Source organism: Nicotiana tabacum, chromosome 16 (genome assembly GCF_000715075.1).
Source record: "Nicotiana tabacum cultivar K326 chromosome 16, ASM71507v2, whole genome shotgun sequence".
NCBI classification, from domain to species: Eukaryota; Viridiplantae; Streptophyta; class Magnoliopsida; order Solanales; family Solanaceae; genus Nicotiana; species Nicotiana tabacum.
In genome coordinates this window covers 167,428,446-167,444,582 of record NC_134095.1, presented here as the reverse complement: position 1 = coordinate 167,444,582, position 16,137 = coordinate 167,428,446, and the positions used below count along the sequence as shown (strand labels likewise).

General features: G+C 35.1%; 2 protein-coding genes across 2 annotated transcripts; both read left to right on the top strand.

Annotated features, from left to right (window-relative positions):
* On the top strand, nt 1–3,968 carry LOC107795366 (receptor protein kinase TMK1-like). The gene is made up of 2 exons (XM_016617988.2): nt 1–2,494; nt 3,214–3,968. Exons 1-2 carry the CDS (start codon nt 178–180, stop codon nt 3,741–3,743), a joined length of 2,847 nt encoding a protein of 948 aa, XP_016473474.1. The 5' UTR covers nt 1–177; the 3' UTR covers nt 3,744–3,968.
* A 4,798-nt stretch (nt 3,969–8,766) lies between these two features.
* Nucleotides 8,767–12,765, top strand: LOC107795367 (uncharacterized). The gene is made up of 3 exons (XM_016617989.2): nt 8,767–9,042; nt 10,702–11,154; nt 11,942–12,765. The coding sequence occupies exons 1-3, from the start codon at nt 8,932–8,934 to the stop codon at nt 12,599–12,601; spliced, it is 1,224 nt and encodes a 407-aa protein (XP_016473475.2). The 5' UTR covers nt 8,767–8,931; the 3' UTR covers nt 12,602–12,765.
* The last annotated feature ends 3,372 nt before the right edge of the window (nt 12,766–16,137 follow it).

Sequence of the window (16,137 nt, the reverse complement as noted above, 5' to 3'; positions counted from 1 at the left end):
AAAGCTTTGCTTACTCTTTACTGTTTCCCTCCTTGCCTGCAAAAACCCCACATTTCTTAAATGCTCCTCTAAATTAAAATCTTGAGAAACCCCATCTTCCAAATTTGCTAAAAAGAACAAGGATCTTGTTTTTTCATACAGAAAAAAGCTTAAAGTTTCTATCTTTTTTTGTTTAAGATGAAAAAAACCCATCTTGGGTTAAAGCTTGTAGCTTTTTTGGTTCTTGTTTTTTTTTCTGCATTTTTTTCTGGTGTAAAATCTCAAGAAAATGATGCCACAGTGATGTTGGCTTTGAAAAAAAGCTTAAATCCACCTCAAGAAATGGGCTGGTTGGATCCGGATCCATGCAAATGGAGCCATGTGGGTTGTTCAGTGGGCAAACGGGTCACCCGGATCCAAATTGGGCACCAAAATCTTGAAGGTACTTTGCCACAAGAACTGGCTAAACTTACTGCACTTGAACATTTAGAGCTTCAATGGAATAAAATTTCTGGCCCTTTGCCTAGTTTAAATGGATTAAGTTCATTGCAAGTGTTAATTATTAGTAATAATCAGTTTAGTTCAATTCCTATTGATTTCTTTAGTGGTATGACTTCATTAATATCAGTTAATATTGATAATAATCCATTTGCTAGTTGGAGTATACCTGAGAGCCTTAAAAATGCTTCAGTAATTCAAGATTTTTCAGCAAATTCAGCTAATATTACTGGAAAAATTCCTGAGTTTTTAGGAGCTGATGAGTTTCCTGGATTAGTGAGCTTACATTTAGCTCTTAATAACTTGGAGGGTGAATTGCCTTCTAGTTTTTCGGGTTCGTTGATTGAGTCTTTGTGGTTAAATGGACAGAATCTTAGTGGAGGAATTGATGTTTTACAGAATATGACATTCTTGAGGGAGGTTTGGTTAAATGACAATGAATTTTCAGGCCCTTTACCCGACTTTTCGGGGTTAAAGTCTTTGGAGACATTGAGTGTTAGAGATAATTCTTTTACGGGACCAGTGCCGACTTCTTTGGTGAATCAAGAATCTTTGAAAGTTGTTAACTTGACTAATAATTTGTTTCAAGGACCGGTTCCCAAGTTCAAAGATTCAGTTTCTATGGATTTGGTAAAAGATACCAATAGTTTTTGTTTACCAGTACCAGGCGATTGTGATCCGAGAGTCAATACATTGCTTTCAATTGTGAAATCGATGAATTATCCTAGGAAGTTTGGGGAGAATTGGAAGGGAAATAATCCTTGTGCAGACTGGTTTGGGATAACTTGTAATAACGGGAACATTACCATCGTAAATTTCCAGAATATGGGGCTTTCAGGAATAATATCTCCTGAATTTGCTTCACTGAAGTCACTTCAAAGATTAGTTCTTGCAGATAATAACCTCACAGGTTCAATTCCCGAGGAACTCACGACCTTGGCAGGTCTTGCAGAGTTAGATGTATCAAACAACCAAATATATGGTAAGTTACCCTCTTTTAGGAATAATGTGATCTTGAAAACTAGTGGAAACCCTGATATAGGGAAGGACAATGCTAATTCAACTTCCCAAGGCACTACTTCTCCCGGTACATCAGGTTCTCCGGGCTCTGGTTCTGGCGGTGACATAACTGCACAAGCTACGCATACAAAGTCCAAAAACTGGATACAAATTATAGTATTTTCTGTAATTGGGGGCATCTTGGTGCTTTGTTTGATTGCGATAGCAGCTTTCTATCTGTACAGAAGCAAACAAAAGCGTTTTACTCGAGTGCAGAATCCTAATGCAATGGTCATCCATCCACGCCATTCTAGTTCCGACGACAATGATAATGTGAAGGTCACAGTTGTAGGATCTAGTGTCACTGTTGGTGCAGTTGGTGAGACTCATACTGTTTCTATTAGTGAAACAAGTGACCTTCCAACGGCCGAAGGTGGAAATATGGTGATTTCCATTCAAGTCCTGAGGACTGTGACCAATAATTTTAGTGAAGATAACATACTAGGTCGGGGAGGTTTTGGCACAGTCTACAAAGGGGAGTTGCACGACGGGACGAAGATTGCCGTCAAGAGAATGGAAGGTGGAGTTATCACTGGGAAGGGACTCAATGAATTCAAATCTGAGATTGCGGTTTTGACCAAGGTTAGGCATAGGCATCTCGTTGCTCTACTCGGGTACTGTCTTGACGGGAATGAAAAACTTCTTGTTTATGAATACATGCCTCAAGGGACACTAAGCAGCCATCTTTTTAACTGGGCAGAGGAAGGGCTGAAACCGCTGGAATGGACAAATAGGTTGACAATTGCATTAGATGTTGCTAGGGGAGTAGAATACCTCCACAGTTTGGCCCACCAGAGTTTCATTCACAGGGATTTGAAGCCGTCCAATATTCTTCTAGGTGATGATATGAGGGCTAAGGTTGCAGATTTTGGCCTTGTTCGACTTGCTCCAGAAGGAAAAGGATCCATAGAGACAAGGATTGCTGGGACATTTGGATATCTGGCACCAGAATATGCAGGTATATATTTTTCCGTTTTCTTTTTGCATCCGATTGTGTTAAATTCCTGATGTTGTTTTATGTTGCTTTTGGTTATATATAAATGATTTCAATCGCCAACCTTTAAAGCATGAACACTGAACCTAGATGGGTGGATCTAAAAAAAACTTGGTTATAGGTAGCTATCGTTCTACCATTCAGAAGTTAGATGATTAGTGGTTAAGTCTAATCCAAAGATCTAGCCTTTTGATATTAGTTTATTAAATCTACCAGTTGGTCTAATTAATATTAGTGTATTTCTTCTCCTATGAAGTATGTATCCGAAATTTATCTTTCTATCTCATTTCTTAGTCAGGCTGAGTTATGCTCAAATCCATCGGCAAGAACTGATGAATCATGCACTCATTTGCTCTGTGTTAAACCACTTGACATTGTGATTACTTAGTTAAAACTGGTAAATGTATTCTTTCAAGGTCGAAGGAATGAGATGACACCGCCTTCTAGTTTTAAAAACCCCTGTACTGATAAAGCGTGAAATGAAGTTCCTCTTAAGGCCAGATTATGCATACTTAATTCTCTGTCAGTTTTTTCTTCATATTTCTTGCGATAAGCGTGAAAGAGTTTCCCAAAATGTTGATAAGCCATAAGTTTAACCTGGATTTATAGATAAGGCATAAGCTAAACCTAGATTTGTAGATAAGATATGAGCTAAACTGGGATTTTTTCCGTCTGTTTGCCAGTGACTGGAAGAGTAACAACGAAAGTGGATGTGTTTAGTTTTGGTGTGATTTTGATGGAACTCATAACGGGAAGAAGGGCTCTTGACGAAAGCCAACCCGAGGAGAGCATGCATCTAGTAACGTGGTTCCGAAGAATGCACATTAATAAGGACACATTCCGAAAGGCAATTGACCCAACAATTGACCTCAATGAGGAAACGCTTGCCAGCATCAACACTGTAGCCGAGCTAGCTGGACACTGTTGTGCGAGGGAACCATATCAAAGACCCGACATGGGTCATGCTGTTAATGTTCTTTCATCTCTAGTGGAGCTATGGAGACCATCCGATCAATGCTCAGAGGACATATATGGTATTGATCTCGACATGTCACTGCCTCAGGCTCTTAAGAAGTGGCAGGCTTATGAAGGTAGAAGTCACATGGATTCATCTTCTTCGTCGTACCTTCCAAGTTTGGACAACACTCAAACTAGTATACCAACCCGGCCCTCTGGCTTCGCGGACTCTTTCACATCTTCTGATGGCAGATGAGTCAAAGCTTTTTTGTCCGACGTTCCAAATGTTCATTCTCCCTGCTTCTTGCTCTTTGCTGTAACTCAAAGCAAACATTGTTTTCACTTCATTTCTGTATTATCTTACTTTCCCTTTTTTTTCTCTTTTCCTTAATCTTAACTCCAGTCAGTTAATGTAGTCTAGAATCTGGGAATGGTTATTCATTCATAATTTTGGATGTAGTGTATAGGAGTTTAAAATTTCTGTTGCTTTTTGACTCCCCTTTTCTCTTCTCGAATTTTTTGCAAATGATAAAGTTTGCTGTTTCTTAAAGTGTGCCATGTGACCTGGAGGTCACGGGTTCAAGCCGTGGAAACAACCTCTTGCAGCAGGATAAGGATGCTTACAATAGACCCTTATGCTCTGGCCCTTCCCCGAATCCCGCTAGCAGGAGCTTAGTGCACCGGGCTGCCCTTTTTATTAAAGTGTGCATTTTCTGTCAAACTTCAAGTTTTGCTTATGATCACAGATTCACAGGTCAGCTGCATATTCCAGTCAGACCTTTCTATAAAACTCATCCTTTATAACAACATTTCACTATAGCGGCCAAGATTTCTTGGAACCAATCTTTTATGTTATGATATATAGTCAGACCTTTCTATAACAACATCTTTATATAACAATCATTCACTACAAAAGCTTTGTTTTCTTGGAATCGGTTTTTATGTTATGTTATATTAATATATATCCTCTATAACATCACTTCACTATAGCAGCCAAAAAATATCGGAACAAATGAGTCTGTTATACAGAGGTTTGACTGTAATATATGTTTTCTTGGAATCGGTTTTTATGTTATGTTATATTAATATATATCCCTTATAACATCACTTCACTATAGCAGCCAAAAAATATCGGAACAAATGAGTCTGTTATACAGAGGTTTGACTGTAATATATGTTCTTTATAACAACCTAAATTTTTTGGAACAAACGAGGTTGTTACAGGGAGTTTGAGTGTATTGTTGATCAAGAAGGCTATGAATATTAGCTTCTTTCTGGCTAGATTTTCCATCTTGGACTTCTTTCTATTTTTAGCCTGTTAGGTTTCTATATTGGGGATTAATTAGGCCATTTTTCTGAAATCCTAAAAATACTAGTACTATTTGTTTGGTAATATTGCCAAGTTTGGATGGTTATGAAAACTTGAGAGGTTCATAGAGGAAATTGTAGACTTCATGAGTTCATCAATGAAGATATATTTTTAGGGTCGTTTGGTATGGTGGATAAGCAAAACTAATTTTGGGATAAAAATTTAGTACCGTCTTATCCCTTATTTGGTTACTAATTCTGAGACAAGTTATCCCGGGATTAAAAATGGTATTGCGATAACTTATACCTACTAGATAGTGGAATAATAATCGCAAGAAAAATTATCCCAAGAGTAAAATTGACAATCCCAAGATTAATACAACTTATCAAACAGTCAATAAGGAATAATATTAGTATAACTAATTTCGTCATAATTAATCTCAGCATAGCTAATTCCAACATAACTAATCCCAGCATAACTTGTCTTCAATACCAAACGATCCCTTAGTGGGTATAATTTCCTTCTTGATTTAGGTTATTCATTGAATTCTTTGCCAAGAATTTGAGTTTTTACTCAAACTTGTGGTTGATCTGTTTGAAAGGTTTAAATCTCTTTTTAAAATAGTTAACATTTAATTTAGTTTTATTTAACTGTCTATCTTTGCTTATATTTAATCCTTAAGATAATCATTCATTTCTTTTGAAACTTTCTACAACAAAAAGAAAAAAGATAACATTTGCATATTAAAGTTCAAATAGAAACTTTCATAGTTGATGTGGAAGATTCAACTATGGTATAAAAAAAACTCTCACAAAAATTTCTTTTTTCTTTTTTCTTTTAACTTTTATGTTACGTAATATAGTGATTCAGTTAAACAAATTTAACATTGATTTGCTCAAGGACTAAAAATGACACATTTAGGTTAGTTAAAAATCAAACGGATACCGCTTAACAACACATGGATCAAAATCGAAATAAAATAGTAACTCAAGGAGCAACATTGCTATTTATTTTAAATATATAACTAAAGATTCTGAATAATCTCAATGTGTATAACTTGAAAGTACCTCTTATGGATTGTTTGGTTCAATTATTAGTTATACCAGGATTATAATGCACATAATTATGCAGTGATTAAAAATGAAAGAGTTATTATATGTTGGCAGGTATTGACATGATATCCTATGTGCAAGGGCGGATGCGGATGTGATGCGGTGTCACGTGATATCGATTCGTCGTAATTCTTTGTTAAACGTGTATATATATATAAATATATATAAGTAATTTGCAAAATCCCACATAACGTACAAATATAAACAAGTGTGACACCACTTGCCACCAAACTCTTTGCAGTTGGTGCAGCACCTGATTTTCTTAGGCAAGGTTGGGGGGATAAAACTGTAAAAATAGCACGGGCTAGTCAGTTTTCAGACTGATAATTGAAAAATAGTCATCGTTTGCAAAATCATTGAAAAATAGTCACTATCTTGTCAGAGCTGGATCTAGAATTTCAAGAACATGGGTGCACCACTAAAGAAAGAAGGAGAAAAAGTGTTAAGTGAGAGTTGATCCTTGTTTCTTTGAGTAAATAATTAAGTACTGAACTAAGTGCACCATTTAACTTTTATGGAGTATAGGTGTCAATACATAATAGTCGACCAATTCTAGAAAATATATACATAAAATACTTAGTTTGACGGAGGGACCATGGGTTCACGTGCCCCGTAATTTCGGCTATACATCCGCCCCTGTATCTTGCTGCAATATGAAAAGTTCCAGTATAATATACTGGGGATTGATGCACCTATGTATGAACTTCCAGCATATTATGCTGGACTAGTATATTATGCTGAAACTCCAATATATTATGCTGGAAGTTCACATGTAAAAAATTCGAACTCCAATATATTATGCTGGAATATTTTTCGAATTTTGAACAATATTTTCGTTCAGATTTATCTTTACATGAAAAGTAGCTAAGTTGCGATTACTTTTGAAACTATAACTATTTTTCAATTGCCACTTGTAAATCTGGCTATTTTTGAATTTCACCTGATAGAACATGCTTTATGGGGTTTCATATCTTCAATTTTGTTTCGAGGATTTGGGCTGGGGTGGAAAAAAAAAGGGGTATTATTACTTTTAGCTTGCGCCAAAAACTATTTACATTTGATAGCCGAACAAGTTTATATAATTTGTATATTTTTGTATATAATATACATATTGTATATATACACAAAAAATATACAAATTTTATCTATTTTTCGGTTATTATTTTTACAGCGGCTATACAATATTATTTTTTCAAAAAAAATAGGATAAGGATTTGATCCACTACTCAGAGAAGAATCTCTTGCAATGGAGAGTGTTTCTTGTTCCGGCTTTCGTTTCTTTTTTTGGGTCATGTAAGTTATTTTGTTACTTTTTTATTATTTCGTTCTTTATTTATTTTTTTAGAATTTTTTAAAATAGTTTTACTTTATGAGTGTACTTGATTCAAGATGAATCTATTAATCAAGGGGGAGAAAATGTATTTTTAAGTATAAGTTTTACACCCGGCAGATGCACCAAGGTTGAAGCAGTGTCGAAGATGTCATTTTTCACTTCTTTAAATATGGCACCACTTATGAAAAATCTTATGTACGCCACTGCTTATGTAGAATAAAATGTGATGTAAGAATATGTGTATTAATAATACAGGAATTATATTACTTAAACACAAAAATGCCCTTGATTAAAATTCCTTCATTATTAATCATGGCATAACAATTCTTTCATTATTAATCACCACGTAATAATTTCTCCATTATTAATCATCACATTACTATCCATGCATTACTAGTTATCATATAAATAATTTCTAAATTAATAGCTCTTACGTTACTAATTTTTGCATTATAATCCCCGCGTAATTTATCTCGAACCAAATAACCCAGAGTGTATTATCTCAAGCACAACTTTATGGGTGAAATTAAAAAATAGCCAGATTTACAAGTGGTAATTGAAAAATAGCCACAATTAAAAGTAATCGATATTTAGCCACTTTTCATGTAAAGATAAATTTAAAATCCGGAAATTATTCCAGCATAATATACAAGAGTTCGAATTTTTTTACATGTGAACTTCTAGCATAATATACTGGAATTTCAGCATAATATACTGGAGATCAAGCAAAATATACGGGTTTAACATAATATGCTAGAAGTTTATACACATGAGTTCCAATCTCTAGTATATTATGTTGTAACTTTCAGTGTGCTGGAGTTTCAGCATAATATGGTAGAAATTCATATACAAGTACACTAATCTCCAGTATATTATGCTGATACTTTTTGTGTTGCAGCAAAATAATGACTATTTTTGAATGACTTTACAAATACTGATGGAAAACTGACTACCCCGTGCTATTTTTACCAATTTTATACTAAGGATTTTCCCACAACCAACAACGGATGAAATTCAAAACATCCAGATTTACAAGTGGTAATTAAAAAATAGCCACAGTTTCAAAAGTAATAGAAATTTAGCCATTTTTTCATATAAAGATAAATCTGAACGAAAACACTATTCAGAATCCGAAAAATATTTCAGCATAATATATTGGAGTTCTAGTATAATATACCGTTCCAGCATAAACATAATATGCTGGAAGTTCATACACAGTTGCTCCAATCTCCAATCTCCAGTTGGAAGTTCCAACTTTTCATGTGTTGGAGTTCCAGCATAATATACTAGAAATTCATACACAACTACACCAATATTTCGTATATTATGCCGGAACTTTCTACATTATAGCAAAATAATAGCTATTTTTCAATGACTTTACAAATGTTAGCTATTTTTGAATTACCTGTCCGAAAAATGGCTAGGCCCGTCCTATTTTGACACCAACGACCCCTAGAACGTGGGAGCAATTCCATTTCCTTCTTGTTTTAGCCTTTTGGCTGGAACAAGATTGTAATATGCCCCCAAAGAGGAGAAAGAGGGAAAAGAAGCAAAAAGGAGAATTCAGAGAGGAAAAAGAAGGAAACAGAGTAGAGTAAAGTAAAATCACAAACAACGCTACCATTGAAAAACCAGAAACACGACCTCTTCCACTTTGGGCGACGCATTGTTCAGTGTATACGCTTTTAAAATGGAAGCAGCAGTTTCAGTTGTAGATAAGCTAAAATCTTTTGCCAAATCCACCCAAGATTTCGCTTCCGGCGTTTTCCGCGGCGGCGACACTCCTAACCGTCGAAGTCCGGTAATTAAAAATGTGACTTCTTTTCATTCATTTTGTTATCCCAGTCATTATATATAGACAATACCATTTGCTCTAGTATGCATTGTTAAAATATAATTTTTGGTGTCTCATTAGGGTTGTTTAATTTTCTTTGGTTTTGTTTTCTCGTGTTAATTCTGAAAATTTTCATTTTTTTTTTCGCTGTGCAAGCTGATTGACCTATAGAATAAAGATGGGAAATGTGAAAGAGTTTTATGTAATGCTGATTTTGTTCTGTGGAATGGATTAATTGTATAGGCCTTAATGGATTTTTAGTAGTTGAATACTATGAGGTAACTTCTCTGTTGGGAAAGTTACTGGCATGTGACCTCAAAACAACCTCTTGTAGAAATGCAGGGTAAGACGGCATATAATAGACCTTTGTGATCCGGCCCTTCCCCTGACCCCGCGTATAGCTGGAGCTTTGTGCACGAGGCTGTCCTTTTAACTTCTCTGTTGGGTTCGATAGATGTTTTTTTTTAAATGATGCTAGAGTCGACTATTCTACAGAACCGAATATCTATTACCTCCCGTCAGCATAGATGCTGGGTAACTCTATGCCCACCATGGTTTAGGCGGATGGGAAGAAATCACCTGGCGGTTTTTGCATCAGCTAGGATTTGAACTTGAGACCTCGTTCTCCTCCCACTTGATTGATCAATGGTGTTAAAACGGCTTTTCAACTGTTAAGCCACCTCCTTGGGGACAGGTTGGGTAAATGTTGTTGTGAAAAAAAAGGAGATACTATTGGATCACATATAAATTATGAAGTTCAAATTTTTATTTTCCCAAGAAAGTTAATCAGTGAGTCGAGGTACACGCTTGTTGTTCCGGACACCATTGTCATTACAAAAAAGTTATTTAGCGAGGGACCCAATTGTTGATTGGAGTTCTTTAACATTTCTTCAAGGTTACAGCTAATCTCGTTCATGTGGATCTTATTTGAAGCAAATGAAAATCTATCAGGAAAATAATAAAAATTATGAAAATATTATTTCTTATGTGAGGAGTGGTAGTCTTTTAACTCTTTGTATATGGTGGTTTTTAAAGGTAGGGAGAAGGGTGAGTGTACATGTCCCTACTTTTGTACTATCGCTCTAAAGTGGAGTTTGTGTTACTCGTCATGCTAGGTTCAACTGCAGCGCAGTGATATAGAAGAAGTATTCAGAGCTTGAGCAGTCAAATTCTTACTTTATACCAGTTACCACAAGATTTTTTTTCTGTTCTTATAGTTAACACAAACTTTATTATTGGGCTCGTATTATTCTGATAGGCCTCTTTAAGTATGAGAAAGCTCTGACCAGTGACCATATACCCTAATCCCATCTAGTTTCTTCATTTTCTTCTATTTTCTCAAATCCTTTTTTATAGTCATAACATCTAATTCTTCTATGTTTATATCTGCTGTATTACTAAGCCTGAAAGATGATCTTTCCAGGAGACAATACTGACTAAAGACTTATCAAGATTTGTTTTTATACATAGTTTGGTTTAGAACTATTTGTTACTCTCATTAGCTGTAGGACATAACCATTTCCTAACCCCACTGCCCTCGACAAGCTTTAGTTGCATGTATTTGCCAATTCCTAGGTAGACAAGCTGTATAATGGCGCTTTACAACTCCAATATTATCGTTTACAGATTGAGATCTTGAAGAGATTGCAGCGAGAAGCTTTTTCAGATATTATGAAGCTAAGAGACAGACAAGAGAAGGTGGAGCGAGTGCTTGCTTTCTATAAATCGTCAAAAGGAAGTCCATTCCAAGAAGCTAGCACTAATGTAAGGGGAGAATTTGATGCTGTGGGTGCAGTGTTGATGATCGGTACCATTGATGAACGCAAGCGCAATGCAATTGAAAGAACAATTAGGACTGGAATTGATTCTAGGCTGACTTTTGAAACAACTGTACGTGAAAAAGATACACTTGTCACAGAGTTTGTTGGCAGCGAAAGAGGCCAAATAAATATCCAGGGCACTCCACTTTCTTTAGCAAAAGTTCTTTATGCAGCAAATATTAGTGATTGGTTCTCTGCAGTTGCCATTCCAGTTGGTGGTCGATGCAGAGATGTTGCAGTGCCTACAAGTTCACATGAGGTAGATTCTTCTGAGCACTGAGCTTGCTTTCTGAGTTCTAATTATAGTTATCAATTTCGCGTTCTCAGGATATTTATATTCTTATTGATATCGTCAAGTATCAGGGTTGGCATCAACAAGTGCATAGCTATCATATAACACATGCTAAACTGCTAATGTTATGCACGTAAAATCGATTTTGAAGCTCTTTTGGTTTTAGGAATTGACAGGGATAAAATTCGATATGCAAACCTACAGCACTATCAAATGGAAACAGAATTTAACAAATAAATGAAAGGCATGCATTAGCTTTTTAACAAGCAGTAATTAAGTCTACAGTTCGCCAGACTCTCGGTAGCAACAGTTGAAGAAAAAAGTAAAGGAAAAGCAAAAAAGAACAAGGTAGAAGTAAGAGGTCAAAAGTCCTGTAAAATGAAGTTGCAGATGCACTTACAACAACAACAAGAAACGTAGTATAATCCCATAGGTGGGGTCTTGGGAGGGTAATGTGTACGCAGACGTTACTCCTACTTTGTGAAGGTAGGAGTTGCATATGTACTTGAACAAAATAATTGAATGAGAAAAATCAAGTTGCAGATTTGTGGTGCAAAATAATCTCACATATTAGGGATTATGAGAAATCAATTAGCTAACAAGGAAGATCACAATGGGATGTCATTAGATGGTTGTTGCATATTGTATTCACTACTTGTATTGCTTCATTTTCATTTGCCTTTCTGTGTAGCCTCATATAAAAGCAAGGACAAAATGACTAGTATAACAATTTTCTTTTTGCAATTTTTTGCAGCAAAGGGGCCTGACAGATTATTCATCATTTGGGCCGCCCCTGCTGAATCAACTAAATGGTAGTGCAATCGCTGTGATGGGCAAAAAGTTAAATACAGTTGCTTCCTTGGCTCAGTTTGTCTCTGCATTGCCACACTCCGGTAGACATTTGTATTGTTTCAGCACTTTTGGTCAAGTTGTTTGCCAACTTACAAGCAGTACAAAGCTATCCATCTTGGGCATACACAAAGCAGCTACTCTGTCAAGTCAACAGCATAGACTCGCAGCTATGTCATTGCCTATTGGCATTTTACAATGGTCAGGGCATTCTGAGGCTCCCTTGGAGGAAAACGGCCTCTTAGATGGATCAGTCGCTATAACACTAGAGTCACAACGTGTCGAAAGTACAAGAATTGGTGGTTGGGTAGAGATGAAAAGATCAAATCCCAAATATTTGCAGTGGGCAGTTAATGTAGCCGATACCCCCGAGGATGATTTCGGATGGGGTTTTAGCCTTGGTGGTTTGATGCAAGGTCCAAGAAGTTGGGAACATTTTCAGGTTGAAAGCTTTATCAATTTTAACTTAGGAAAGAAATGCAAGTTGCAACCAGGTCTGCTCTATGTAAGAGATGGAGCTACTCAGTTTCCTGCACTGATGTTTCGTACTAGTTGGTCCTTGTGAACATTCTCACCCTCTCCCTAAAACAGAAATAGCCATTAGAAATTCCCACACAAAGAGAACAAATAGGAAGGATTTTGTCTGCTTAGGAGGAAATTAGCTCCTATGACCCGTTACAATTTGAACAGAAGAAAATGATCTTACATAGATCTTATGTGTTCTATTTACTGATCTCAATTCTCATGTGTTATTTTTGGTTGATCTCATATTCTCACGTGAAGCCAGACCTCTCTATAACAACATCCCTATGTAACAACATTTCACTATAAAAGTCAAGCTTTTTCCGGAACCAATAAAGGCCAAATATATCCCTCTACTTTCGGATATTATCTACATTTAACCTCCGTTATACTATCGGGCCAAATTTACCCCTACAATCAGCAAACTTTAATAAATTACCCTTCATCTGTTAAGTAATCAAAAATCTCCCAAATTCCTTTTATTTAAATCACTTATTGTTCTTCTTGCTCCATTATTTTCAAAAATTACTATTGATGTGAATGCTAAAGTTACTAGACTATACAGATTATTCAAATAATTTTTTTTAATTATCAATGCACCCACTTCTCTTCTTGTAATAATAGGTTTGGAATTGGTTTAAAATTTTATTTATTTCAATCATATACACACCGTAGAATTTAGTGGGTCTATTTATTGTGTATTATATGCAACTGATCATCATATATGTACATGTATATTCAAATATATTTTGTCATTGCCTGGGTAGTATAGAGTTCAATCGATTAACTTAAGAGTGCACAATGTATAGGCATTTAATTAAAGCAAAGTTGAATTCGACAATATAAAGTCTCCGAGGAACTTCAACTTCAATCACTAATATTTGTAAAGTCTCCATACATTTGATACAACTAATTCATTAAAATTGGGATATTGTAAATACTTTTAGAATTTAGAAAAGCTACCTAGTTTAGATTTTTCAATTTACTATACTTTATTTATTCGGTTGTATTATTTAATACTTTTTTCTCTTATTATTTTCTCTAATTCAAAAGGCATGTAAATACCAAGTATTTCGAAAATAGTGGACCAAGAAGAAGAATCAGTAACTTAATTAAAATGATGTGGGAGATTCTGGGTACCTGATGGCCCGAGGGATAATTTATTAAAGTTTGCTAATTGTAGGGGTACATTTATCCGATAGTATAACGGTAGGGATAAATTTAACCCGATAGTATAACGGAGGTTAAATATAGACAATATTCGAAAGTAAAGTATATATGGCCATTTTCTCATGTTATAATATATGTTCTCTATAACAACATTTCGCTATAACATTCAAAAATATTCGAAACAAACGAGACTGTTATAGAGATGTTTGACTGTATAACTAAAATAACACTTGTAATGTGTCATAAAACGGGTCTCCTCTTTGCGCATCAATGGTACTTCTTTTAGTAATTAATTTTATTTATGTTTAAGATAAACTTCATAAGTTCTTTTCTTTCTATCTATCTTATTCAGTGAAATAATGTAAATTAAATGAAACGAAGGAGCAAAGGATTGTAGTATGAGCGTAAGAATTATTTATTTTTCCATCAGCATAGGATGGTGAGCTTAATCAGGCATTGACAACTGTCATTAAAAAATAAAAGTAAAAAGAAGAGACAAGATAGAATTGTGAGACCTGATTAATCAGTTCGACCTGTTATTTTAAGAAATTTATATCATATACAACTTAACTTAAAATACCTTTTTCAAATTTAACTTCAAATCATTTTTTTTCAAATCTCAATCAAATCATGTTCAATGCACTCATAGAATTTACTGTTCATATTCAATAATGTTATAAAACAATAAATAAAAAGAACAATATTGTAAAGAAAGAGCGAGAGAGGAAATTCTTATTGAATTTTGGGATGAATTACAATGGAATAAGACCTCTCTATTTATAGGGAAAGAGTGACTTGACCACCAAGTAAAATCCCTAAAATCTCTCTAAAATATAGACACACCTTAAATAGAATTCTATTTATAACACTCCTCCTTGAATGTCTATTCAACAGATAATGTGCCTTGTTAAAACCTTAACTAAAATAAAACCCAGTGGAAACAAATTCTAGTGAAGAAAAAAAAGTACACATATCTAACAATACGTCTTTTGGTTGCCTCATTAAAAACCTTGCAAGGAAAATCCAGTGGGACAAAACCTTGTAAGGAAAAAAAAGTGCAACGCGCATTAACTCCCCTAATGAGAGCATCAACTCGCATCCTTGAGCCTTTACATCCCGATCTTGTACACTAGCTTCTTGAATGTTGACGTCGGTAGAGATTTTGTGAATAAATTAGCCATATTATCACTTGAACGAATTTGTTGCACATTGACATCACCATTCTTTTGAAGATCATGAGTAAAAAATAATTTTGGTGAAATATGTTTTGTCCTATCTCCTTTTATGAATCCTCCCTTCAATTGGACTATGCATGTTGCATTGTCTTCATACAAAATTGTGGGTAGTTTGTCACATTTTAAACCACATTTGTCACCGAATAGATGTATTATAGACCTCAACCATACACACTCTCGACTTTCTTCATGAATAACAATTATCTCAGCATGATTAGATGAAGTAGCCACAATTGATTGCTTAGTCAATCGCCAAGTTATGACAGTGCCTCCACAGGTAAACACATAACTTGTTTGAGATCGAGCCTTGTATGGGTCAGATAAATACCCAACATCGGCATAACTAACAAGATCGGGACTGCAATTATTGCCATAAAATAAGCCCATATAGTTAGTTCTTTTTAGATACCGCAATATGTGTTTGATTCCATTCCAATGTCTCTTTGTATGAGCAGAGCTATATCTTGCTAAAACATTAACTAAAAAGGTTATGTCAGGCCTCGTAGTATTAGCAAGATACATTAGTGCACCAATTGCACTAAGATATGATACTTCAGGACCAAGTAACTCTTCATTTTTTTCTTGAGGTCGGAATGGATCCTTATTCACATCAGTGATCGAACAACCATCGGAGTACTTAATGGATGTGCTCCATCCATGTAAAACCGTTTCAATACCTTTTCTATGTAGGCAGATTGATGAACAAAAATTCCGTTTGCCAAATGTTCAATTTGCAAACCAAGACATAATTTTGTCTGTCCGAGATCTTTCATCTCGAATTCCTTCTTTAAATAATCAATTGCTTTTTGGAGTTCTATAGTTGCTCCAATAAGGTTTACGTCATCAACATATACGGCAAGTACAACAAATTCCGATGTTGTTTTCTTTATAAAAACATATGGACAAATGGCATCATTTATATAACCTTCCTTTAATAAATACTCACTAAGACGATTATACCATATACATCCTGATTGCTTTAGACTATACAGAGATATTTGCAATTTGATTGAAAATATCTCCCGGGACTTTGAATTATGTGCGTTAGGCATTTTAAATCCATCAGGAATTTTCATGTATATCTTATTATCAAGTAAGCCATAAAGATAGGCGGTAACCACATTCATTAAATGCATGTCAAGCTTTTCACGGACAGTAAAACTAATGAGATAAT

Bases quoted from the DNA above. Each gene is read 5' to 3' on its own strand.
- LOC107795366 (XM_016617988.2), top strand. From the start codon at position 178: ATGAAAAAAACCCATCTTGGGTTAAAGCTTGTAGCTTTTTTGGTTCTT. The intron at 2,495-3,213 runs GTATATATTTTT...TCTGTTTGCCAG, and splicing joins TCTGGCACCAGAATATGCAG to TGACTGGAAGAGTAACAACG.
- LOC107795367 (XM_016617989.2), top strand. From the start codon at position 8,932: ATGGAAGCAGCAGTTTCAGTTGTAGATAAGCTAAAATCTTTTGCCAAA. The intron at 9,043-10,701 runs GTAATTAAAAAT...TATCGTTTACAG, and splicing joins CTCCTAACCGTCGAAGTCCG to ATTGAGATCTTGAAGAGATT. The intron at 11,155-11,941 runs GTAGATTCTTCT...AATTTTTTGCAG, and splicing joins TGCCTACAAGTTCACATGAG to CAAAGGGGCCTGACAGATTA.